Source organism: Bactrocera tryoni, chromosome 3, assembly GCF_016617805.1.
Source record: "Bactrocera tryoni isolate S06 chromosome 3, CSIRO_BtryS06_freeze2, whole genome shotgun sequence".
Taxonomy (NCBI): Eukaryota; Metazoa; Arthropoda; class Insecta; order Diptera; family Tephritidae; genus Bactrocera; species Bactrocera tryoni.
Window position 1 is genome coordinate 11,863,194 of NC_052501.1, and position 27,901 is coordinate 11,891,094.

The following is a 27,901-nucleotide window of genomic DNA, read 5'->3' on the forward strand; positions in this document are numbered from 1 at the left end:
AATGCAATGGTTTGTTTTTGTAAATATATGAAAAACACACTTAAGTAAACGGTGTTTGATTTCTACTCCAAACAAAAGGTAAAAGCCTTCTTATTTGCTCATCTGGACGAACAAAAAGTGTTTACCCTGAACAGGTTACCCAAAGTTTGCAATGTAGTGTATAACAGCCATAAGAAACATCTGAGTCGTTTTAGTCATGTTCATCTGTCTGTATATATGCGAACTAGTCCTTCCGATTTTGAGAAACCGATTTGAAATTGTGCTCAAGTCTCTACTCTCTAAGAAGCTGGTCATTTGCCGGAACCGCCGATATCTGTTCATTATAGTTTATAGCTGTCATACAAATTGACAAATCAAAATCATGTCCTTTATAAGAAACTTTCTCATTTGAAGAGATATCTTCTCGGAATTTGGCAAGGATTAATTTCTATAAAAATTTGAGACCGGACATCCTTACATTCAATAGTATATCACTACAATACAAACCGGCCGATCAAAATCAAGTTCTTAGATGGAATCTTTTACATTTTTGAAAGGTATTATGGCTCGGTGGAACCGAAGTTAAAGTTTGTTCTTGTTTTTTATTCAACTTTGTTTTTTTTTTTATTACTCGTCATAGGTTATTACGGTTTGGCGAGGTTTGTTATAACATAAATACAATTTAAAAAAAAAAAAATGAGTTTTAGAATGTATTACATTACAGTAATAATAAATTATTGCTATTGTGATCAAAACTCTCTATAAGCTTAATTGAAACTATAGATCACGGAACGCTGGTTTCAGATCAATAATATATCATATATCAGAGACTTTTCGAACATTTTTTGCTCCCTCGAAGTCTACCTCTTTCTATGTATAGGCTTAGATGACACTATAAATCACAGAATGCTTGTTAAAGATTATTAATATAGGCTCTCTCATAGACTTTTTCAGCAGGGCTTTGCTGTCTTTAGTCAGTTTTTTTGTAAAATTTTTGCTCCCGCGCAGCTTTTTCTAAGTTGTTATTTTTATTTAATTAGTTTTGAAGAAGTATAAATTCGTTTTAATTACTTCAAGTGTTTTGTGATCTTTGGTTCTCTATTTTCTTTTAATATTATTAGATATTGTAATATATTTTTTAGTTTAGATTGAACCAATAAGCTATCTAATCCTCTCTCCATCGCATGATTTATTAAATTAAAAAAGTATTTCAAATTTGTTTTGTCTGGAGTAAAGAGATTTACATACGGTTGAAAGGTAGGAAAGCTTAAAAGCATGTGAATTTCAAATTCCCAGCTTTTGTACTTTAAAGCTTTTTAGCCTGAAATATTTGGATTTAATTACTATTTTTTAGATATGATGATGATATCATAAATAAAATATAATAGTGATGGTGATCAATTGCTCCAATAAGCTGCAGTTAACATTACTAGGTGGCTTTCAATAACTATATGAACATTTGAAGAGATTCAGTTTTGACTTCGCATGCCTAACTGCGAATGAACTTCTCACTTTGTAAAGAAGGCTTCACAGACTTTTTAGCTTTTTTCGATTAGTTCTTGTTGTTTGCTCGATTGTTTTAGTTTCTCTTAAGATTTCACATGCATTCATGAAATATCCAAATAAAGCTCACTCAATGAAACTTTCTTCATCGATTTCGCAAACATATGGCAAATTAATGCAAATCAAACTTTCAATATATAATGAAAGCTCTACAGAACTTTTTAAAAATATATGTTATGGCCAAGTTTAAATCTTTTTTGGAGTTTGCCAATAGTATTACTAGGCTGCCACCATAGTCGTGAAAGCATTGAACCCGCATCTTTATATATGAGCTCGGCAAACATTTTTAAAATAATTTGAGAGATGCTTGCATTCACCACAACAAAAACAAATTAATCATTCATAATTATATAGAAATCCACACAACGAATAAATCTCTTCAAAAACATACTTCTATTAAACATATTCTTATTTAATATTTATTTCATTTATTTTCATTATATTCACACATACATACATACGTGTTTAATTTCTTATCTAAAAAGTTTAACATTAAAAGACAAAAGTCATTAATTTCTTGTGCGCTTTTGGTTTGCTTTTTTCTTTACATTTAAGTTGTTTGTGTAATTTACTTAGTTCTACAAAGTAATAAGTACTCTAACTAACGTTGACAAACAAACATGTTAAAAAAAAACAACAATTATTACTACATAAAGTAAGTATGTTGGTGAATTATGTTTGCATGTATTCGGGTGTATTGGCTATTGCTTATTGCCCGTAGATTTCCACGCGAAATATTAGTCCGTAATTGTATTGTGATTGCAATTTGATGGTGACATTATTGAAGCCGGGTCCACCCGAGTAGATGGTGGCGTGGCCACCGGTGCCATTTGTCACCTGATCGAAGGCGCGTATGCCGGTGATAATGCGTCCATTGCCAATACCCTATTAGTCGATTTTTTTTGGAATTGAAATAAATTATTAATTATTAGAAATTCAAAAAACAAAAAATACTATTGGGCAAAGCGAAGTCTGTGGTAAATTGAAGTTGAGTTTTATTTTAGTTGATTAACGGAAACCGCTCTGAAAAATTTGGAAGTACAGTGTATGCTAAACTTTTTTTCAGTATTTCTATATTGTATAGCTTTTTCGAAGCATTATTTAACTCTAATATTGCTAAGCATCTTGACTGAAGTCTAGCGTTCGCATAAATGTATGTAAGTATCTGACAAAGTTTGAAATGTTGCCTTAATATTCGTGGACTCACTCGAATTATTGATTGGATTGTATTCTCAAGATAGTCGAGCTTATGATGTGTTTTTATACAACTCTAAGAACTTTCATTTCAAAAATGTTTTGAAAACTATTTTGATGAATATTTTATTATATTAGAACAACAAAAGTGGATTTGATTAGATCATCATTGGAGTCTTGTTATAAACCTTCCCATAACCTTTAAACTTAACGTTGGCCTGTCAAATGTTTAAACATTTCTGCCAACTGCAGAAAATCATAAAGTAATTCTAGCGAATTGATCTCAAAAAATAATATTGAACATCTCAGTAGAAACCAAATTTTTGTTTTTAAATAATCTTAGAAGGAATGTTCCATTCAACACATAGGAAAATCTACTGTTATTGACAAATATTAGATCCAATTTGAACTGAGTAAGAACATTAAAAAATATTATTTAAACTGCTAAGCTGACCAGATTTAACTATTTCGACACTGAAACTTTAAGGTATAAACCCAGGAACTAAACAATCAGCAAATAATTTTTAGAAAGCTCATCTTATATAAGGTTGTTTAGGATCAACTGTGAATAAACTGTAACTCGTCACTAAAATCTCGGATTCTTTCAGGGTCAATAACCGCAGCGTTCCAGCTAGGCCCCTCTTCACCTGAGCTGTCTTCCTAAGTTCTCTCAAGTTTATCTCATTGAGCAGAGAGAAAGAGAGCGCTGATACCACAATCATAGAATAATATTATCTGGTGTGCTTCACAACACAAACGAACTAATAACAAGCTTATATTTTAATGCTTTCAAAGCATTCGAAACTTTAATTTTAATTTGCTGGTAATTTTACGATTTGTCCTCGCATACAATTCTTATCACTTGCTGTGGCAACTATTTATATTTTTGGCAAAAACTCTGTATGTATGAAAAAATTCGCAAAACGTGCTGACCTTGCGGTCAAGGCGGATTTAATAGCACCAGCATAGTTTCTGATATATGTTTTTTAATAAGAGCCGCCGCCAAATTTTTTCACTTTTTATAAAATACTATTTTTTTTTTATTTCGAATAAAATTTGCTTTTTGCTCAACATTTTGAAGGCTGGCTTTCGCTTAGCTCGCTTAAGTTTTGCACTTCCAATAGCATTATATGTAAAACATATATACATTTGTATATTGAATTTATGAATCGCGTGTGCAAAATCAGCAAACAGTCACTCTCCAAGCTTTAGAATCGCCACCACTGCGTAGCTTATCAGGGCAACCGACTTTTGCGAAACGTTTCCGGTGCGCAATTCCACAAAAAATATGCGAAGAAGAAAAATACTTAAACAGCATATAAGTCTCCATATAATTATGTTTTGAAGAAAATAAAAGCGTTAAAGTTGGAGAGTAAATCAAAGGATGTTGAAAAAAGCATTTATATTTTTTGGAAAAAAAAAATTGGACCTTGGGACAGTCACTCTTATGCGGATTTTCGTGCGAAATATCGCTAAGTGCAGTTGCTTTAATTTTCGTTTTTGTTTTGTAGCACTACCAACACCAACGGAGTGCGATAAGCGGTGCTTAACTTTGGCCCACAGGGCGAGATAATTATTGTGTCACCAATTTTAGAATATATATCGTTCGAAAAACAATACACCACTTTTTGCAATGCCTATTTCGCAAGTCGGTGCAACCCGATTTCGTTTGGAGATTAGACAAGCGCCACTGATAAAGATAAGTCGAAAAATTCCCTTCTGCAAGTTCCGTTTATTGTGAAACTTCGAAAAGTATACTAAATATCACATAGCCTGAAATTATCAATACAGATTTCACATTTTCCGAACGACAACAACCACAACTAGCTTGACTTTGCTCTCAAAAACTTAACGTGACTAACACGTGATAGCTGCAGCTTACATTTTTGGGAAACTTAATTTCACGATTCACATATTTGCCAGGCGATGACGCATTGAAAACATTCTCCACGTGCAACAACTGCGCAGAATTCGAGATGTTACCCCATGTACTCGAGATGGCGTACGTGGTCGTTATAACATAGGCCGCAATCGTTAAGGCCGTCGATAGTTTCAATAGATAACTCTGTTGCTTCATCGTTAAGCGTGCGTCTTGGCTTTACGAAATCAAAATTCAACTTTGAAATCAATCCAATTGTTGTGTGATTACAGTTTCTATTTTCGTTTATTTGTTGGTTTTGTTTTTGTGTAACAAAATTTCTTCTACTTGTCACAAGCTATTTTTACAACAATCGCTGTAGATCGGGTTTATTGGTCTCGTGTTATTGCTCCTCGCTTATCAGTGGCTTAATACGCACAAAAACGTTTTATAATCACAACAACAGTATTTTATGTTTTTGTTGTTATTGTAAATATTTAGAAATTTACAATGTAGTCTTAAAATTTTATTATATTTATTGTTGTTTTTTATATAAATTTCAGCTTAATTTTCGCATTTGAATTTTGTATTGAATTTTTGGAAGCGCGGTTTGCTGATTGGTCTGTCGCTGAGCACAATGTGATTCGAACTGAATTCGATAGTGAATTCTGTACGATTTTGATGTGTTCCAAGCGAATTCCGCTCGTTTTCTCGAACCGCGAGTTCCAGTTTCAGTATTTCCGCTAAGCCGAACATTTCATTTGTTAGTGCTAAATATACACTGTGAGAAATTTTGTTTGAAAACGCTAAATTTTCTGGGTTTTAAAGGAGATTTACATACATGTCTTCCACAGAGCGAATATTGTTCACTGAATAGCTCCAAAATTGAAAGGTTAAAAATTGTAAAATAAAAGATTGTCCCATTCCTCCATTCATACCATAAACACATTAAAAGATAAGCTTCAATCTCAAAAGATGGCTTGATAAACGCGTAAAACGTATTTTACGATCTTCCAGCATACATAATTTGAGAATTGAGATTGAGGAAAGAAGGAAAAAAAATTGTTCCTACGTGACTCGAAATTCGGAAGTATGAATAGATTTATTTAAATGATGTTTTAGAAACTTAGTAAAAAAGGCTTCGTAGCCTAATGTATGTATGTCATAAACGATCTTGCTTTCACTTGACAATACTGATCTATCCCATTCCCTCAATCATTCTATGAACACAGAAAACTATTTAAATGCTCCGAAGAAAATTATTTACTTTCTATGTACTCGTATTCTTTCACCAGCATCCATTGAAATATGTACTTGAAAAATTCTCAAAATGTTTACATTTTCCCCTTGAAGAACATATGACCAACGAAACGGTGAAATTGATAATGAATTTTTTGCCACACAAGTCTTATCGCAATACGCGAGAATTGTGAATGAAACAAGAGATTAAACGTGAGCTCAGTGAGAACAATAAACTGAAATAGGCAGAAACAGAGAAATTTAGAAGCTGGGAGCATCATTACAAGAACAAAATGTCAAATTAAAATAAAATGAGAAAAATATGTTTGTGATAACGGCATAAAATGATTTTTATGAATATGGTATATGTAGTATAGTATACGGTCTAGCGGAGCTTTCTGCGTATGATTAATAACTATCTCATTATATGGTAAGATGAAAACTAGTGTCAGTTGTATTCTTATCTGACATCGATGCTTTAAAAGCTTTCGTACGACAAAAAATGGGTTTAAAGCTTTGTGAATGACTTTTTCAGAGCTCTAATACTAGAAAACATTTTTGTTAATGTATAGAATTAGTTTTTTTCAAGTTTCTGTTCAAGAAGTATTCTGGCGAGCTTTTGTTGTTAGTCAGGAATTGAGATGGTGAGTGAGTTAAAGGATAGGTTACTAAAAACTTTAAGTTCAACAACTAACGAAGCTTTGTGAGGATCGTATTTTTTCAGAAATTCACTACCAGTTAGCAATTATATACTGAGAGCCACCTTTTCTGGTAAAATTTCTAAAACTTCGCAACGGCTATGGCCTTCGCAACGGCAAACATATTAGCAGCTATAAATAGGCCTTAGTCATACACTTGCTAATTTGTAAAAATCACTTACTTAATAACTAATTTAAATTGATCTGATAATTCGCTTATCAGGCAACCAATTGAGATTATATATTACGTAGGTTTATATATATAAGTGACATAGGAAGTACCATAGATAATAGCAACCGGAGGAAAAAACAAATATAGACAGCCGAGTCCAATAAACAGATAATGTGCGAACTATGTGAAGCTCAATTAATTTCCGATAATAATAATTATAGCAACTTAGAAGCACAATCGTAACAGGTCTACGCTCTTCAAGACCCTATCTATAAGTATATGTCCATATATAATATATATATGACTGTATGCGTGTGATTATTCAACTTTTGCCTCAACTTGAGTTTATCAAGAACCAAACCAGGCAGCATTTCGCTACTTATAAGTAGCTAAGAAACTGCGATAGCAATAGAACACACACACATATTAATAAGTATAAATCTTTTCTGAGAAGTGATAAGCACATCTAACATAGGTGTGAATGGATGTCGAAATTTGGAATCAAAACACCTCACTTTCACATATGCACATATGAAAGCGTACACAAACGAAAGCTGCTGGAGTAACAACAACAACTCAAAAACTGTTATCTTTATTATGAACGATAAAGGCTGTACATGTATGTGTCTCCAACAAATATGACCAATCAATTGGCTTATAAAAGACCAACTTATTGCTGTTGCACAATCACAGTATTAACTCAACGGTTGATGCGCCTGCAATAGAAAAGAATAATAAACTCAATTTAATAAGGAAATTAACCAAGCACCAACATGAAGCCGTCAATCACCAGCGTTCTCTTCTTGCTTGTCGCCTTAGCCGGTGTGGCGTTTGCGGCCAATAGCTCGTGGGGTGCACGTAATAGCACGGATATATTATTGTTACGTGAGAGTGTCGTGCGTTCACCGCTTAAAAACGGCTACCAGAGTGTCAACGTGGATTTCCCGAAATCGGTGAGTGCGAAAGGTACTAAAATACTGCTGTAAACACTTCTAATAACTGAACGTTTTCTCTTCCACACTTTCCTTACCACCGCTACAGGGCCAAACCAACACCCGTGCCATTTCGGCTATTCTCGTTATCGATCGTTTTACCAACAGCTCCGGCGCTTATAGCAGCCTTTGGTCCGGCGGTGTCGGCTATCGTTTTGTTTCCCTCAATTTGAAGAGTCAATATAATCGTGGTATTAACTCAACTGTGGAAATTTATGGCAAACGCTAAACGCTAAACGTGCTTCATTGCGCTAGAAAATGTAGCTTACGCACATACATACATACAAACAAACATACATATTTACTGACATAATAGTGTGTGGCAAAAGCGAACTAGTTTTGTAATATGGTACATGCACCATCTGCTGCCTACAAGCAAGTTATGTGTATGTGGCAAGGTTTTATGTGTATTTTTATATGGCAATAAACAACAACTCTGATTAGCGTAACTTGCAACTGTTTTGAATTAACTTGGTTCTTTTCTACGGCATCCGCACTAATTGGATATAATAGCTTTTTAATTCGAATATGTGATTTGTGTTTGTAAATGCTTTTGATGTATGCATATACATACATATGTGCAACATCCAGTTGTGAAAGCATTTTAATTAACTGTGTTGTAGTTATTTTTGTGTTCTTTGGGTTTGTTGGTCGGGAGCGAGGAGCTCCGCCATAATTACATTGTTTCTGAGGAAATAGATCGTGAAAAAAGCGATGAAAATTGAAGGAGGAACAGCTTTTGTAAACCAATTGGATGCTTTTTCTTTGGACCTGTGAAACAAGTGAACTGAAATTTTTTTTACAAAAATAAAATGTAGTAAAAAATTAAAAAGAAGATAAAATACAAAAATTAATAATAATTTAAGAGCAACCTGAGATCGGTAAGTCGAGTGGAAGAGACGTGGTTGAATTTGATTAAAGGTTAAAAATGGCTTAACTCTAGTTTGTGCAAAATTACTAGTCCTATAGATATACATTGTAACAACATTGTACTTGTAATGTATTTGTAATTAAATTCTCCGGTAAATCATATTTCAAAAGACTATATTTTCCTAAGTTGGTAGGACTGTCCTTAATTACTATGCCAAAAACATGCGGGATCTGTCAATTAATTACCAAATTTTATGTGCGGGATCGCTGTGAATGTTGGAAGAAGCTTAGAGTGATTCAGTTGTATCAAAAACAGAAGCCTTCAAAGACGGTTCAGAGCTCGTTGAAGACATTCCTCGCTCTGGACCACCTTCAACCTCTTCAACTGATGAAAATATTAAAAAGGTTAACGATATGGTGCTTCAACATCGTCAGGCAAGTGTTAAAGAGATGACAAGAGAGATCGACATCTTTCGCGAGTTCGTTCAAATGATTTTGGTGGATATTATGGGTATAAAACTCGACTCTTCTCGATTAAGCTGAATTAGTTTAAAAATTTAAATGTAAGAAGGTCTCTTCGCACATGCTTGATCATGCAAATTCGTATCCCACATTCGTGGAGAGCATTATTACTACCTCTGAGAGAGGGGTTTATGAGTTTGACAACAATTTTTGGAATGGAGGGAAAAAAATAAGCCGAAACCAAAAAAAACCACGCCAAAGCGCTTAAAAATCAAGATCATGTTCATTCCTTTTATCGATATTCGTGGTTTGCTGCAGCATTAATATGTTCCGGAGGGAAAGGCGGCCAATAAGGAGTTCTATTTGGCCATATAGAGGCGTTTGCGTGAGAATATCCGTCCAAAACATCGGAATTGTGGAAGAACAATTCATGCATTTGACACGATTATAATGCACTATCTCATCGAGCCACGATTGTGACCGAATTTAAAGCCAAAACCGCAATGAGTACCATCGATCAAGCACCGCATTCAGCAGATTTGGCTCCGTGTGATTTTTTCTTGCTTCTCAAACTCAAAATGCCTCTCCGTGGAATCCCTTTTTAGTCAATCGAAGGGATAAATCAAAATTCGGTGAAGGAGCTGAAGGCCATCACAAAAAGTGCTTATGAAAAGTGTTTCGAAAATTAGAGAAATCTTTGGCATAGTGTATTACATCTGATGGGCATTACTTTGAAGCCAACAATTGTAAATATTTTGCGTTTTATTTACTGGGTAATTTTTTGTCACAATGTTAATTTTTTAATCTTATACGATAAAATTAATGCATTTGAGCTTGCACTGCTTAAAAAATAAAAAAAAAAATTATAAATTGTATTAAAATTAAATCCCTCAGCATTCCGAGAGAATAGTGTGCTGGGAAAAGAGCATTATTTTATCAGTCCCTCAGCTCTCCTCTCCAAACTATAACCAAATAATGGATAAGCATTATCTTACCAAAATGATTTTGCAGATTAGTTCTTACTTTGGTATTTAGATTATATCAGCTTTTGCTGACGTCACAATAGAACGTGGGCAGAATAAATAATGCAGATAGTCTGATATAGGCTTTTTTGAAAAAGCACAAGAAATGAGATATTAAGAAATATAATATTTTCAACGTTTTGTTTTTTAAGAATAATATGGTTGCATGGTACCAAGGGTCTGCGATGTAGTTGAGGAGCTAGGTCATAAAGCAACGTGCTTCCAGAAATTTCAAGAATTTTTTAAATATTGCCTTTAATTGAATTGAACTCACTTCTGTTATTTCCAATCAATCTCCACAACTCACGGTGGTCTTGCGAGAAATTTCAATAAAATTTATTATCATTTTTGCTCATTCAAATATTGTTTTTAAGTCCCGCTACAAACAGTTAAATTACCATCTACACTTTTCAGCGAACCATAAAAACGCAGGAGTTAATAGAAAAGTTATAGTTTTATGGACTCAGCATTTAATGAAAAATACTAGTCATTGATGATCGCTTGATTGCGTTTTTACGACCGAAATAATAAAATGTTAGCAATGACGATCACGGCGGCAAAATGAGTGCTATGCTGAGAGCAATAACGGAGCGTCAGAATGAAAAATCAAAAGGCCAAAAGGTAAAATAACAATGAAAAACTACAAGAAAAACCTTTTATAGAGAGAATGAGTGAGGAGCATTTTCGTTTGCTTTTATTAGCTTTTTAACAACAAACTATACACATATGTATGTAAATATGTACATAAAACCATAAAGTGGAAAGTTTTCAGCTAAAGACTCCTTTTATGATATTTTTGTTTTTGTAATCACAAGTTCGCTTAAGTTTTATTGCTTCAATTAAAATGCAGTCAAAACAGATGCAAGACAAACGATGGCGCCTGGCGACAAGTTGCGCTGTTCACATCCAAACAGATACATTGGGTATGTATGTGATTGTGTGTGTATAGCTGGTTAATAGGGCATAATGATGAAAAACTAAAAGGCGAATAACAAGACATAAACAACTGTCAAACATGCTAAGTGAATTAATTTTAAAACTTTTTTCATTGTTACTTGTGGCAAGGCATGTTGACAAAACACAACAACAAGTAAAATATACACACATATAAATAAATAAACATATGTACAAGCGTGACAAGAAAAGTGCGCCTATCAAAATGACCTAAAGCCCTCGAAAAATAAATCTTCAGCGACTGACAAAAATTAATTGTCACCAACGCACGCACGCACACACTCACACAAAGCGTTGCTGAAGCGCCTATAAATATGCACGTACTATACATACATATGTAAACGCACAACAACAAGTGTGACAACAAATGCATGAGCGCTAAGAAAAAATTAACGACATAAATGCTACAAGTGAATGCAGTCACAAAAACAACAACAATAGTAAGAAAACTTGTTTTTTTCCACCGTGACAAAAGTGCAACATCGCTGAGTTTACACCAATCTTTATGTTCTCATATCTGTTTACACGCCTATGCACTCGGCATAACAGTAAATATGTATTTGTATGTGTATGTCTGCAGAGCAACACCTCAAACCCCAGCAATTCATCGCGTATTCACGCATTTCCACAACTGCAGTGTAACTTGCAACCACGACAGCCACGTGCACCGAGTGTAACATTTGTTGTTTGCGCTTTTATTTTTTTTTTATTTCTCTGTGGTTGCAACGTATCATATAAACGACCCACTGTTGTGGCTGCCAGTTGCGTAGCGCACTTGCAACGTAAAAAATGCATAAATTTGCTGCGTGCCGCAGTTGCAAGTAATAAGTGCTTGCAGCGTTAAAGGGCTGACAGACTCATAGTCAGACTGGGCAAGCACCCATGCAGAATCGTGTGCACCCTAATAGCTGTTAACATAGTAAAGTGGCGAATAGCGCAACAGCAAGTGTGAACAAAAGAAATTCCACATTTGCAAATGCCAGTGAAATGTTTGTGTCAGATAGAAACCTATATATCTTTATGGAGTATTTCTTATTTTTTTATATGCAGCATGAACTTATTTTGAGTTATTATGCTTTCATTGGATAAATTTGACATTTACTAACCGAAGTAGTTTTGGAAACCACAATTGATTTGCGTTTAACATTTGTCGTGGCTCAGCTAGATTGCCCTTTGTGAAGGTATCGTAGGTCCGCGTACTAAGCTCTCTGTGCCTATGGGCAGTTTTGCAAAATTGTTTCATGCAACGATAGTCAAGCTATCTCGGCCTACGGGATTAAATCGCTATTGGTCTGGAGTACCAAGAACTCACTAAAATCACTGCTGAAATTTTCCGCTCTCCGCGTCAAGGAAAGCTTCTGGTCTAAATAGTTTTTAAGCAATCTGTGTATCCAGAAATGAGGTACTAGTTATTCACATATCCTAACCAAGCCGGTAATAAAATGATTGAAGAAATTTTCACCGAAAAAAGGAAGAAAGAGGAAAGGTATGCTAGACCCAAACTATATATTATATATTGGGTAATCGAAAAAGTATTTTCGTATTTTGTCAATAGATGTCGTTGCAGTCATATATCTGCAGTCCTACCATCAAATTGTGTCATATCACATACTGTTGGAGATTTTAAGCTTCATTTAACCAAAAAAAATTAAATTCGGGGTAGCTGTAAAAAAAGTTACAGCTATTCAAAAATGAGTGGAAATTATGAAGAAATTCGCTATTCAGGTATTTTGAAACTTTTGTATAAAAAGGATGAATTCCACGCAAACCAGTCATGAAATTTATTAAGTGTACGGAAACGATGCTGTATCAGTTTGTGGAACCCAATAATGGTTTGCTCGCTTCCGTTCTGGAAATTTCGACTTACACTGATGGAAAAATTTCTCTAGCAGAATAATGGCAAAAAGTCGTCGACCAAAATGGTACATATTTGTTTATTTAATTATTATTAATAAAAAAAAAAAATAAGTTAAAATTTTATTAGGATAAGAAATGACTTTTTCGACTATCGATATTTTCGTTTTTTAATTAATCCACCGGATTGCAGCCATTGCTCCTAGGATCCCAGCTATTTATCCTCTAACTAACTTAACTAACCTCTTCGAGATCATTGCTAATAATGCCATTAAAAATTCATTGATACTGATATGATTCTATCTTTTTTTCTTCAACTAATTTCCCACATACACTTTTGTATGAAATCATCTATCTATAACTGTTAAGCGTCTATTTAGTATTTGTACTTATATAAAATACATACATATATTGTATGACATAAAGGTTAAACAAAAGTGGTTCACGGTTAATATATATACGAGTATCAAGTGCAATACATCAATTGTACAAGAACAATGCTAGAGCATAACTCATGCCTATGTTGCAATGGTTGCTTTAATTAAAGTGACCATTCAGTCTACAAACCACATATGAATAAACCTCGAGTTTCTGAATCTGTTGCACGTTTTTCGTTTTGCAATACATATGCAAGCATGTATTTGTATATAATTATTAATTTAACTTTTTTGCTTCGTGCAACATGCGTCCAAAGTATGCCAGCTATGCAGTGGCGATGTGAATACTGATGATACGGGAGCTATTTTATGTTTATGAAACATATGTATATATCTAGTAAGTATACCTAATGCATAACATACTCCCAATACCAAGTGTATCGTAAAAGTTGTGGAGTAGTGACTGGTTTGCTATTAACATCAGCTTTGTAGGTGTGTAAGTAAGATGAACTGAAGTTATTCAGCCATTATTTCGATTCTTAAGTTTTTGCGATATCCATCTGAAATTTCGCACACGACAATTTCTGTCCAAGAAACTGCTCATTTGTCGGAACCATCAATATCAGACTACTATGGGTTGTAGCTGCCATATAAACTGCTTAAAAAAATGTCGCAATCGCCGATATCAGACTACAATAGGTTAATGCTGCCATATAAACTGCTTAAAAAAAATCAAGTTCTTGGATGGACGTTTTTTTACTTGACAAGATATCTTCACGACATCTTCTTTAGATTATTATTCAAGGTAACGCTACAATCCCAAAATATTGTTCAGATCAGACCATTTTAGCATATAGCTGCCGTTTAAACTTACAAAAATCAAAATCAAGATAAGGATTTTCATATTAGATATTTTTTTCTCATCAAGTAACCTTAATTTTAGTTGAATGTTTTCTGTATCAAACAACCTGAATAGAAAGGACTAGCAAAACTTTTTCCGTTGGCCAGTTACCAGATATAGTTATACGACTACATATAGTTGCTATAAGAAATGCCACTGTCAACGCTTTTTCTTGCTTGGCTATGATATTATGATCTATATTTATATGAGAGGCAATTTTACATACAATGTTAGGAAACTTATAATGTCAAAGAAAAGATATTTCAGAATAAAGACTTAAATTGTGATTTTCACATAGAAAACATCGTGAACACTCAGTAAATCACCACAATAAAAATCTTCCTTTGAACCTGCTAGTTCCAACAGCTATATATCTTCTGCCACACAATTTCTTCAAACCCAGCAACTTTCAGACTGGGTTACAAAAAAAAAACAAAGTATTTCATATAACTGTTTGTCTGGCATGTTGTGCTACTATGTAATCGCTATTTTATGATATTGTATGATTTTCTATTATTTCTCTTATTTATTTTCGCCTTTGTGGCTGTGCAAAGCGCACACAAATCAATCAATGGCAATTATGCAGTAAATTTTAATGAAGCGCGCAGACAGACGCCTCTTGGCAATGCCAGTACTTGGAAGTACTTATAACTTACAACAAGAAACATATATACAGATGTACAGACGTACATACGAAGGAATGCATAGCGCGCTTGGCTGCAAAAGCGCAGTTATGAGCGGTTTTCAAATTGCTTCACATGCATAGACGCTTAGATTCTTCGGAAAATGCACAATTTGTAGTACAACGCTTATGCTGCACATACATGCATACATATGTAGATATGTCTGCTAATAATATGTGTGTGAGTGTGTGGGTAGTATATTTCTGCAGCATTGTAAATACTTGTAGTAATCGTTAAGTGTTCTCAATTGTGTTAGAGAAAGTGCAAACTTGAGTCTGAACTTCTTAACACGAAAATTTATTGCTCTCTTGTAATTAAGGCGTCACAATGCTTTGAAATTAAATGAAAAATGTGTGAAAGCTAGAAGAATATATGGAAGATAAATTGTGGCATATTGTTTAACTAAAGATATGCAGCCAAAAAGTATACATACATGTATATATAAATATATATTTTAAGAGACTAATATGAGTTTTAGTTTTATATTTTTTTGCTGATTTGACGTTAAAGTAGTATACTAACTTCCGGAAATTTTTGAAGCTATCATTACAAAAATCCAGGGATTTTTCGTTTACTGCGAAAGAAGTATTATTGGTCCTTTGCTTTCATAAACGAAAGGCATATGTTTCATACCGTTCAAGGTCAAGAAAAGTCGACATGCTACTGTGAGCAAAAAAATAGCGAGACATCTAAATTTTAATTTCGCTCGAGAGTCCACATCTAGAACGGCCATCAACACCAACTGATGATCCACACGTCCATAAAATAAGGGAATTTATGCATTAAATAGACGATTAAGAGTCAGAGATCTTGCTGCGATCGTTGGAATATCAGAAGGAACAGTGACAATCATTTTGAAAGATCTTTTGGGCCTAAGAAAAGCGAAAGCACTATTTGTTCTAAAATCGCAAATTTTTTTCGAAAAACAGCATCGCGTTAACGTTTGTGAAACAATGCTTTCTAATTGCCAGGACGTCATAAAAGGTATCTTTACTTGCGATGGGTAATGGATCTATGTTTACGACGCGGAAACAGGCGATCAATCTGCAGAATATAATGGCAAAGGTGAGCCGAAGCCGAAAAAACAACGACAATGCAGGTCAAAAATCAAGGTTGTGTTGACCTTTTTCTTCGATTATCGAGGTGTGATGCACTCCGAATTCCTTTGTCACAAAAATCTTTTAGAAACAACATCAACAGCCAAAGCAAAAGACTGAGCTGAGTCTGTTGGTGGTAATATCGAATGGGTTCCAAAATATAAATGAAAGCGGTAAATATTTCTTTTATATCAACAACTCATTGCTTTTTGACTTGACTCGAAAAAAGGTTCGGTCAACTCGGCATTGTTTGTATGGACTAAGCTGCGCCACTCTATCCTCTCGATGGTTTTCTATAATCGTATATAAAACGCCCTTTTGCCTTTTAGAAACTCTTAATTCTAAAGCAAAAGCTTGTAACATACTATTATGTTGGAGTGTGGTAAAGAAAAAAAGATACCCACAAAACAATTATTTCATGTTTTTTTTTGTTACAAAGCTTTTGTATTGTAAGTAAGCTCTAGTTTGTAGAGCCAATATAGTTGCACATAGCATGTTCCACGAAAATTTCCCAAAAAGAGCTAACTGCATGCAATGTCAATAGCTCAAGCGTTGATCACCTTCACAAATCGCAACGATTTTCCAACATGTTGCAAATCAAAGTCACATATAGTATATCGTAACGCGCTTGTGGCAATAGCTATTTGCTAAACTCCTTTCATTTGTTTAATTTTTTCCGACTTAATCTTAAATTTCGATTTGATATTCATCTCAACTCAAAGTCACGCTCAAAGATCTCAAAGTGATTGATTCGCAAGGCAGCAACAACAAAGCGCAATTGCATATACTTGTATGCATGCATTTGCTTCGTGTATGCATGTGTGTGGCATTAGCGACAGACTTCACAGATTCGCAAAGTAAATGCTATAAAATGAAAATAAAATAAATTTAAATTTTATTATTGAGCTGTGCTGGCGCACTATGCTGTTGTTGCATGAAACTTGTTGCACGTTTGTTGAGCACATGCAGTCAGTTATACGGTTTTCTCGTATGAACTATAGTTTGTAGTATTGTAGTACGTATTTCAATTTGGTTGATTGGCTTCATTCCTATTGATTACATATTTATATTAAGACAGATATTCACACACTCGTTCGCTTGCATGGTTGCAATATTTTTAGGAGCAACAATAGACAGATTTGACATTGCAGTGATTGCTATTAAGTATTGTGGCACGAATTGAGACCTTTTTGAAAGCAAAAAATTGAAAGAAGTTTGAGTATTAAAGTCTATACATAAGAAAAGTATATGAGTCATAAAAAAATTGTGGAAATTATTCGGCAAAACTTATGTGTAAACCTAATTCAATAATTTAGAAAATAATTTGTTCTTAGATATAATATTTTTTAACTTTTTTCATAAATGTCAGCTGCATGTTGCATGTATGCTAAGAAAATATTAACTAGTTGCCGATCAGCATGCTATTTTGACTTTAGAATAAGCGCAAATTATTTTTTTCATCATTCATTTCAACATCAACCTCACCGCTTCATGCAAAGATATAAAAAATTATCGTTTTCCATCAAACTGCATGTGGCAATAGACTCGGAGTTGCCTTCATTGTGCCTGCCAGCTTCATACTTTAGCAGATAGCGGTTTTGTTGTGGTTGGGAGCGTTTACACTGAGAAAATTTGTGTGTTTAGTAGCATAAATTAAAAATATTGGGTAGTCGAAAAAGTCTTTTCGTATTTATAGATGTCGTTGTGGTCGTCAGTGATAGCAATCACATTGAGTCATACCATGTAGTGTTGGAAATGTGAGATTTTAGGCTTCATTTGACCAAATTAAATTCGGGGAAGTTGAAAAAAACATTTTGAAATTTTTATATAAAAAAGGGAAGAATGCCACGCAAGCTACCAATGAAATTTGTATATTTTACGGAGGCGATTGCAACTCAATGATATTCTCAATTCTAAATTCACTTTTTCTAGATCTTTATTGGCGATCTAGAGCTGTATTTATTTATTTTTCTATTACCTTGGAACTGTCTTACAACTCGTGTAGAAAATTTTCGAATGTAACAACAACTCGAACAACGTTCTACTTATAAGTTTTGTGGGCACAAACACACCTTCCTAACAACAAACGGCTCATTATCGGCACACAATGCCGCCGTGGCATGCAATACACCGTCCCTATACCGCCCACACAAATGATCAGACTAAAAGCGCATTATAATCGAATGAAAGCAGGGCAAACACTTCAAACTCAAGCCTTTTTTGCAACACAGCATGCGATCCATGCGCCCGGAGCGTACACAGCCGCGAACGGGCAAGCGATCAATCGCAAAAACGCGCTAGGCGGGTAAATGGGTGCGCTGGATTCCCGCTGAAGCGTTAATGCCCTGCGCTGATACTTCCATTTACTCACGACAGCTAACAAAGAAATACCCATGCACAAAGCCACAAACTTACGTATAGTTTAAAGACTGCAACTCAGCAATTTTTCAAGCTGCCGCAGCGCTCAACGCGGATTGTGGCCGAAAATGTTTGGCAATAGCCTGCCGTTGAGACGGAAGTTCACTGTGTTTGGCCTGGAGTAATATTTCAAAAAATACTGAAAATGCTGGCCGAAAAACAACAGAACTTGAATGCATTTATGTCGAAGTATATTTGCTTTTAAATTAATATTTAAATGGCTTTTGAGGCTAATTTTCAAAATATTCGGCGGCTTGTTGCCAGCACTAATCTCTATTAATTACACTATTAATTCGATTAGCTTATCGCGCTCGATTGATCTCTTTTCGCTTTTCTCTGCGCTGCGCACAGTTAATTGACTTCTACGGAATTATGTATGTAAGTGGAAGGTGGAAATTTCGGTGCAGCAAAACAAGTTTATTTTAATGAATTTAAGCTTTATCTATTTGCCGCATCAAATTGTTTCATCTACACATTGTTTATCAAGTAGACTTCAGTGACTTTGTGCCTACTTTAGGTTGCGTGGTAACTCTGCTGAAATTTAAAAAATACTAAAATTTTATTGGCTTTTGGAAAATATGTGTAGGCGGCTGTGTAATTGGAAATAATTTTAAATTAACTCAAGCTCTAATTGATTTTCGGTACTTACATACATACATATGTATATCAAATCAGTATTGGACATTCTTATGAAATACCATTAAAACTCATAACCTTTGAGCCAAAAATGTTATTTTGCTGGTAAACTTTCTTTTAATAAATATTTGTTGTGCCTGTTTGCCTAGGTTTTTACTATTTATATATAAAGGTGATCCTTTTCAAGGTACCCTATTTTTTTAAAGAGGAAACACAGAAACTTCAAATTTATTGCGGAATGTTTATTACATTCGAAAAAACCTCCATTAGTATTTACTTTTTGAAGATTACCTCCTTCAAATATTAGCCGCGGCTAAATCTCAGATGGTCCATCCGTTGAGTCCAATTTTCGATGACTCGTTTCAGCATTTTGACTGGTAACTGGCGCATGCTACGCGTGATGTTTTGCTCCAAGGCCCGAATCGAAGCGGAATTGTCCACTTAAACTTTGGACTTTACATATTTCCGCTGGAAAAAGTGTAACGGGGTGATATCACACTATCTTGGTGACCAATGGTCCGGTCCAAGATGTAAAATTATCTGGTCACCAAAGTGTTCTCTCAATAAATCCATTGATTAATGTGATGTGTGCGAAATGGCGCAGTCTTGTTAATACCAAATATCGCCGATGTCACGAGCTTCAATTTAAGGTAACAAATAGTCGGTTATAGTGGCGCGATAATGGTCGCCATTGACGGTTACGTTCTTACTGACATCTATTTGAAGAAATATTAACCGATGATTCAACCGGCTCACAAACCACACTACACCGTTGTTTTTTCTGGACGAAATGACAGCTGTTGAACCTCTTCGGGTTGCAATCTGTCCCAAATGAGGCAATTTAGCTTGTTTACGTACTTATTTAACTGGAAATGGGCTTCATCGTTAAACAAGTTTCGGCTCGAAAACGTCGCGTCTTCTTGGAACTTTTCAAAAGCCCATAGAGCGAAGCGATGTCCCTTGGAAGTTCGAACGGCTTCAGTTCATGCACAAACTGTTTTTTGTATGCTTTCAATTTAAGATCTCTGCGTAAAATGCGCCAAGTCGTTCCATACGTCAGTCCGAGTTGTTGCGAATGACAACGAATTGACTCTCCACGGTTCTCATGTACACTCCCTGCTAAGGCTATTAATTATAATAATGAATGATGGGTCTCAAGATGGGTAATGGTACGAATAATAAGCTCAGAAGGCCGATTATGTTGAATAAGTTGAGTGATTTGTAACGTTGGTAAGACGTAAGTCAAACAATAAAGAACAAAAATAGCATGGCAGCTTGACACGAATCTTCCGCGATCTGTGAAAAAAGGTTATTAAAAAAAGTTCCTCTACTTGGATCGCCCGTTATAATGAATTGGCTTAGAACTAATTTCTTCGAACCTTTTAAAAACTAGTTACTATTAAAGCCATTGTTTATGATGTTTATAAACTAGAATTTTTCGTAAGTAGAAATAGATTTCTAATGGCCATTTATGGGCCTTTTCTTGGTAATAAAACCAACGATGGAACGTACTCACATACCTTTCTCGAAAACTCTATCAACACTTTAGACATAATCTACTTCAAAACTCTCAAAATAAATTTATTTCCAAGCTTTGGAGAATCGAGGACTGCTAAGTTTATATCCCTGAAGAACTAAAAACCACCTTTAAGACTAAGCTTTTAGCATATTAGATATATTTCATAATTTTACTAAATAAAATAATAGATTCAACTACGTCTCTTTTAATCCTTTTCATCAAAACTACTCCAACAAAAATACAAATTTGCCCAGACATCTTCACTCATGTTCTTACTGAACGCATATACCACGATATGCTTAGGCAAATTTGTTTGCGATCAGGCATGAGGAAGTGATCGTGCTGGTAAAAAAGCCACAACAAACAAAGCAAACAGTCTTCGGTGCCTTCCATGCCAGCAGTCACCACAAGCACACTAACATATGTTATATATTTATGAGTACGTGTACCACAACATCCATCAAACATATAGCACTCCACACTTGCACCACTTTTCAACTGCCTTCACCTTCTACAGGCCGCCTTTCGACGTTCACTGCCGTTGTTGCTGTGATGAATTGAAGTATGGCCATGTTGCACGATCGTTTGCGTGATGAGCCAACCGCCAACCACTTTGTTGAAATTACTATATGCAGATCGCACTTTAAATAAATTTCTCTGCAGCGAGCAAAATGTAGTGGAGGCAGTAAAAGTTCAAGTGAATATTTCGTGCATCGTTTTGCCGCACTAAATTTTTATGTTCACACGATCGTTAATTGAGCGATCGCATGCGGAAGGTGTAAGCGCCGCACACACGTATTTCGTATTTATTTCAGATCGTAAAAGTGCATTAGTGCCAGTGGATGTCTTCCAGATGTCCGCTGCAGATAAGCTAAATATTTAACCATCTGACGGATTGATTGTTTGATTGATCGTGTGGCGTTTGGCATTTGCACTGAACTTGGATGGGCATTGACTTTTTATGCATTTCAAGTTCTATCTATATATACTTGAAGCTATAATAAATCTTGCCATTTGATTAAGAACATGCGCTGAGCATGATATACTGCATTTTAGTTTGAAGTCTGTGGAAGATTTCAAACAAGAAAGAGCGGTTATGCATGAAATCTTATGTGATTTCATAAATATTTACTCAGGTTTACTCTTCGGTATGTCAATCATGCTGTTCTTGAAATGTTACATTAAGATGTATTGAAGTGTTTAGCATTTTATAACAATCAATTTTCTAACTGAGACAATGGAACTGCAATAAATAAATGAAAACTGAAAAATTCTTTGATGAAAAATAATTACAAAACTCAGATAAATCGTTCTTTTCGTGATTTTTTATTTTGAAAAGGAACTTCATATAATACAGATCGATCGGCTCTGCCATTTTTGACTAACTTTGGTCACCCATTCTGAAAACAGCGTTTCGAGGAAAATATGTTTAAAGCTTTGGCAGCCGAAAACTCTAAATTAAAACCTTCGTACATATACGGTGATATATTCGAAACTATTTACCGTATCAACTTCAAATTTTTGAAAAATATTTTGAAATATAACGGGTGATTCAAGTAAAAGTACTTTTTTCGATAGCCATTTTTTGACAGATTACGTGAGTCGTGTCAAACTGACAAGTTATTTTTGTTCAATATTGTTTGACATTTCATCATGGAAATACCTACGCCTGAATAACGTTTATAAATCGTTCAACATTATTACGAAAATTTATGTTCTGTAAAAATTGTCTTTCGCGTGCTTAGCTCAACTTATGATCAATATAATCGGGCTACTGAGCGTAGTATTCGTAACACAATCATCTTCTTGAGACCCAGCATTCATTATTGGATAATATATGACGGGAAAAAAGGCCAACTATTTTCTTCACCTTGTAGCAGCCGTAGCTGGGAGTGTACACGAAGACCGTGGAAAGTCGATTTGACGCTGATCGCAGCAACTCGGACTGACATATGGATCGACTTTACGCATTTTTCGTCGAGATCTTTAAGTGTAAGTATATAAAATGCAGCTTGTGCAAGAACTGAAGCCACTCGACCTTCCCAAGCGATATCGCTTTGCTCTATAGATTCTTGAAAAGCTCCAAGAAGATCCGACGTTTTTTAACCAAATTTTGTTCAGCAATGAGATCCTTTTCTGATTCAATGTTAACAAGCAAAATTGCCACATTTGGGACTAGGAGCAACCTGAAGACATTCAAGAGCTGCCATTTCATCCAGAAAGGGAGAGTTTGGTGTGGTTTGTGGACCGGTGGAATCATCGGAGGTTACTGCTATTTCATAACGTTGATTGAGTCACATATAAAAGTCAGTTTAGAAAAGCTAGAAGCCAAAAATTCTATCGATATAATTAGTGGATAATCGTACTTGCTACAGTTTTTAGAAAGCCCTTCGGTATTTCTCTCTTCCTTTATCCTTCTTTCTCTCGCTCTCTTGATCCCTTCTCCGTAAGAATAACGCATTTTCTATGAACTTTTCCTCAGTTAATGTCGACGGATATTATGGATCATTTATTCCATAAATATATATTTTAGTTCTCCAGGGCTACAGCTTATGACCGACTATGCAGTTACATGCTGAACACCGGCTGAAGTAGCCAGTGTTACATGATGTTTTTCTAATGTGTTTCTTAATAAAGAAAAAACCAAAAACCATGTCCAATAAGTATTTCAATAATTTAGGTTTAAAAAAATATTATTCAATAATTAAGACTGTATTCTGTTCGCCTGAAAAAGCTTAATTATTTTTCGTTTTCAATATGCCCAGACTTGTAATTAATTAGTTCCACTAACATTTCTATTGATACTTAATCTGGTATTGTATGTGCAGCTGCAATTCCCCAGTAATTGCATTACGATAGTTATTGTAATCAGCAGCACACAACAGACAACAGGCAGCGCTGTTGCACATGGCGAGTGTGTAAATTGCAACCAAAAGCCACAAAACAACCGTTAAGCCCATTACATGCAACAGAAACAGAAACATGTGGCATGCAACAAACTGCTGTACGTCTCATGCATATATAGTATGGTATTTATTTGTATGGCTGAATATACACTACTTATTAACTATTTTAATAGCATTACAGCGCATTCAATGCCAATAACAATAGCTATGATAATATGATAATTGTATTGTATATATGTATGAGTATTTGTCGTAATTGTTTGTTTTTGTTGGTATTGTATTTTATTTGCATTTTGCATATTTCGCACGAATGCACGGCAAATTGGTGGAGTATTTATGCACTGTGTGGCATAATAAAAGGTAAAGAAGATATGTAAATATAAACATGCCCTGTAGGAAATAAAATGTACTGGTATTGCAAGTAGTACATAAGCTCACAGAACCTTTAAGAATACTTAACTCGATTTAAAAAATTCTGTTGCAGAAACCGTTTTATTGCGAATTGAAGGATTATGGTCCGATCTAGTAATATTGGGTAGCCGAAAAAGTCTTTTCGTATTTTGTCAATAGATGTCGTTGCAGTCAATTATTTCCAGTGCTAACAATCACATTGTGTCATACCATATAGTGTTGGAAAGGTCAGATTTTAAGGTTCATTTAACCAAAAAAGATTAAATTCGGGGAAATCGAAAAAAAATTACAGCTGTTTTAAAATGAGTGAAAATAAAGAAGAAATTCGGTATATTAAGAAATAAAAAAGTGAAGAAAGCCACGAAAGCCACGAAAGCCACCAATGAAATTTGCTGTATCAGTTCGTGTAGCACAATTTGTTTCGCTCGCTTCCGTTCTGGAAATTTCGAAATTTCGATTTACACTGATGAAAGTTTTACACAGATGGAATAATGTCACTAGCGGAAAAATAACAAAAAGTGATCGACCAAAATGGTACATATTTGTTTACTTATTTATTAGTATAAATAAAAAAAATATTTAATTTTAATTAGAAATACGAAAAGACTTTTTCGACTACCCAATATTAGCATTCTTTTCTTATAAAACTACATCCTCTAACAACAAGAAGCAAGAATATTGACTTATGTATTCAAATTTTTAGCAATTATGTGGCTCCTATTGTAGTTCAAGAATTCTGAGCTTCAAGATTCATCAGACTAACCAACAACATTTGAATTTCCTGCAGGGTGTACGAAAAAAAGTCAAGCATCTGTGGTGTAAATACTATACTAAGTATGCGTGCGCAACGACTGGCAATATTGATGGCAGGTTGTAGCTACGATATTGATGATTACATCGTTAGCCATCGAACAGCTGTCGCAGTTAATTGAAATCAAATGATTGACTTTATAATTGGAATTTAATTGTTGACGGTAACATTTGCCAAGAGCAAAGAATGCTTTGCATGATATTTATTCTTCTATATATTATATACGTATACATAAAGTAAACTACTATGAGCAGACAAATTCAAATATGTATATAATTATATTTAATTTGACAACGGCAACACCAGCTAATTAATCGCAAACACCAGAAATATGATAGCAAATGTTGATAAATAGGGCTTTATACTTCAATAAATAATAGGTAACTGTGAACTTTCGTTAGCTGCATTAATTAATGATTAACGATGCTTTCAAAGTTGCTGCTTGCTGCTTAAATTTACAATATCTCACTTAGTCTTCAATATATCACTTAGTCTCCAATATCTCTGAATTATAAAAAATCGAAATTTTTTTAAATTCTTTCTGCAATTATCCTATCTCTCTTCCTCTTCCTTGCAGTTAATGGGCCTTCAATGTAGTAGCGCTTTCGCTGGTCGCCCTGGCAATTTATCACGCTCACTTTGATGAACTTTACATTGAGTAAAATTTCAGTTATATTCTGTCAATGCCATCTCATTTACTGCTTTGTTTCAAATTTCATCTCACTTTTTGTTGAAATTTCGCTTCATACCCTTCATTGCGCTGCATTTCTTCGTTGTTTCGTTACAGATGCTGGTGCGAACGTTTTCGTCATTAAAAAACTTTAGTATGGATAATAAATCAAGAAAGCATCAAAGGACGCCGCAAATATTCTGATGAAAGAGAGTAAACTGAAAAGTAGTACAAAATAAAAATGGAAATAGTAAAATGTTGCAGTTTGTAGTAAGCAAAACATTGACAGCGCTTAAGAAATTGCTTGCTGACCATTGAACTTTGTGAATTGATTGCAAGAAAAACTGTCAACGCCGAACACAGTCGTAGTAAACTTGCCAGCAAACAAATGGCGTAATTCGCTGCCTCATCCACTCTTCAACTTCATATTACTCAGCTAAAGTGTTGTGTTGCTAGATATGAATTTCATACATCTTTTGCACGATTGCTCTTTATGCACTGACAGTTGTAGTGACATGCAACCGCCAGCTTGGCAGCGATTCGCCTGTCATGACACACCGCTCAAATGCAGTAAACTGTGTCAAACTGTTTTGTACCGCCTCACCATCACGTGTGCGAGCGTCAGTCCAAACTTCAACTTCCCTGAAGTTTAGTTTAGTTGAGTTGAAATTTTTGTATTTGCCACGCGTTCGCTGCAAGTGGCATGTCAAAATAGCGCGTCATACGCATCGCGCTGGCAATGAACTTTTTACGCTTTCTCGCATTCACAGACAGCACGACAGCGCCAGACAGACAGGCGAGTAAGCTGACATGCAGTGGGGTAAGGCTGTACTGGATTGGTGTATGATGGAGAGTTGCTGCAAGTACACGTAGGATTTCATATAAAAATAATTGCTTTTTGGGTGATAATTGCGGTGGATGGATGGTTATGGATCATAAGGAGAGGGACATTATATAAGTTATAAGCGATATCAAAAAGGTTAGTATCGGCCAAAATTGAGTGGGGAATGCTTGGTGTTCCAATTCGAAGTAATCTTTCTAACAATCGGCTATTAATTTTGAAAAGATTTAAATACCTTTGATCCCGTAGAGATCGTAGAGACCTCTGAAAAAATGTTTTTGGCGGTGGGAGGGATTTACGTGAAAATTACACCAACTCTGAAAACTGTATTTCTAGAAAAGTGCGTATAAAATTTCGTGATTCGATTGCACTAAGTAACAAAGTTCTTGAAAATACGCTCCTATATCCGAAGCCATTTACTGCTCAACTTAAATTTTTGAGAATATTTAGCTTGGCATATTATAGACCCTTTCATTACAATCAAACTATATGTGACCTGGTCTACGAAAAGGGAGCTAACGTGCGAAAACTTTTTGGATTCTATCACGTGAAAAAGCATCTCATGTTCCATCCGAATCAACTAAAAAGTGAAAATTGATTTTTTGACACCTAAGACAAGCCCCCCCCCCCCCTTTCCGTAAACCAGGTCACATATACATATATTCTAAGATCTCTTTCCAAAATATCTCAAAAAAACTTGACCAATATTTTTTTAAATTTGTTTAGTATATTACCAATTTTAGTACAAATCTTCTCTTCCGCAATCTTCTTTTGACAAGAAAATTGTCTTTGACCGTAACGAATAAATATACTTGGAATCACATGGAAGTTTTATAATACACTCTATATTTAACATTTCAATTTTCCCACCTCGCGTGCAACAACCAACAACATATCCATCATATTTAGAAAACTTCTTTTTCAAATAATAAACGCTGAAATGAGTCTTCAACACACCACAACTCGCTAATGTTAAGAAAACAACTGACAAACCGTCTGTCAGTCAATCAGTCAGTGCGTCAGTCATGCTTTTATGAAGTATAACGCAGCAACTCATTATGACATTACCGCTACTATACCAGCTAGTGAAACTGTCTGGTTATTAAACCGAAGTAGTACAGTGGCTTCACTTACTTATTTGGAAGAACTTTACATACGCCACAACATTTGCTAACCTCTTTTCCACTATTCTTTTTAGCGCCGATTTCCCCCAATATGCCGTGTTACGCAGACAACACATTCTCAACCCTCACGTGATTTATTTCCCTGGTTTATTGCATTTTTACTATTTTTACTCAACCAATGACAAAGTGTATGAACAGCTTGAAGAGCGAGTAAATGAGTGCGCGAACGCTTGAATGAAGAGTGAGCCACTGGAGATGCAAGCGAAATGCAAATGTGAATGTACTTCGCCAAATAGTAAGCATCGTGCAAACATTTTACGCTGATGATTCTCGGAAACTTTAGATCATTTTGTTGTAGCTAATACCGCATTCTCATTTTTTGTTGCCTGGTTTTCCCGATGGCAATGTACGAGGTTCCTTGGAAAGAGTGTATTTCAGATAAACAAATATGTTTTATTTGAAAAGTAGATTGGTGGTACAGCTTGGAATAATAGAATTTTGTACATATGTAGGTATCAGTTTTAACCTCAGCTCTTGATTTTTGATTTCGGATGTAAATTCTTCGGAAATAAATTATCTCAAATTTAAGCTCAAAACTTGGAATTGAAACGTCATATTAATTAAGGCAAATTAAGGCAAGAAATAACTCT

At 34.9% G+C, this 27,901-nt stretch overlaps 3 protein-coding genes across 3 annotated transcripts in view; 1 reads left to right on the forward strand and 2 right to left on the reverse strand.

Moving 5' to 3' along the window:
• The window catches only part of LOC120770240 (protein Wnt-5), a 164,702-nt gene that overhangs the window by 113,378 nt on the left and 23,423 nt on the right, over window positions 1-27,901 (reverse strand). The gene's annotated exons all lie outside the window — the stretch shown is intronic.
• On the reverse strand, window positions 1,975-5,124 carry LOC120770242 (probable salivary secreted peptide). Its single transcript, XM_040097540.1, has 2 exons — window positions 4,619-5,124; window positions 1,975-2,427 (listed from the first exon to the last, which is right to left on the reverse strand). The coding sequence occupies exons 1-2, from the start codon at window positions 4,811-4,813 to the stop codon at window positions 2,251-2,253; spliced, it is 372 nt and encodes a 123-aa protein (XP_039953474.1). The 5' UTR covers window positions 4,814-5,124; the 3' UTR covers window positions 1,975-2,250.
• Window positions 7,395-8,144, forward strand: LOC120770245 (probable salivary secreted peptide). The gene is made up of 2 exons (XM_040097543.1): window positions 7,395-7,656; window positions 7,745-8,144. The coding sequence occupies exons 1-2, from the start codon at window positions 7,477-7,479 to the stop codon at window positions 7,922-7,924; spliced, it is 360 nt and encodes a 119-aa protein (XP_039953477.1). The 5' UTR covers window positions 7,395-7,476; the 3' UTR covers window positions 7,925-8,144.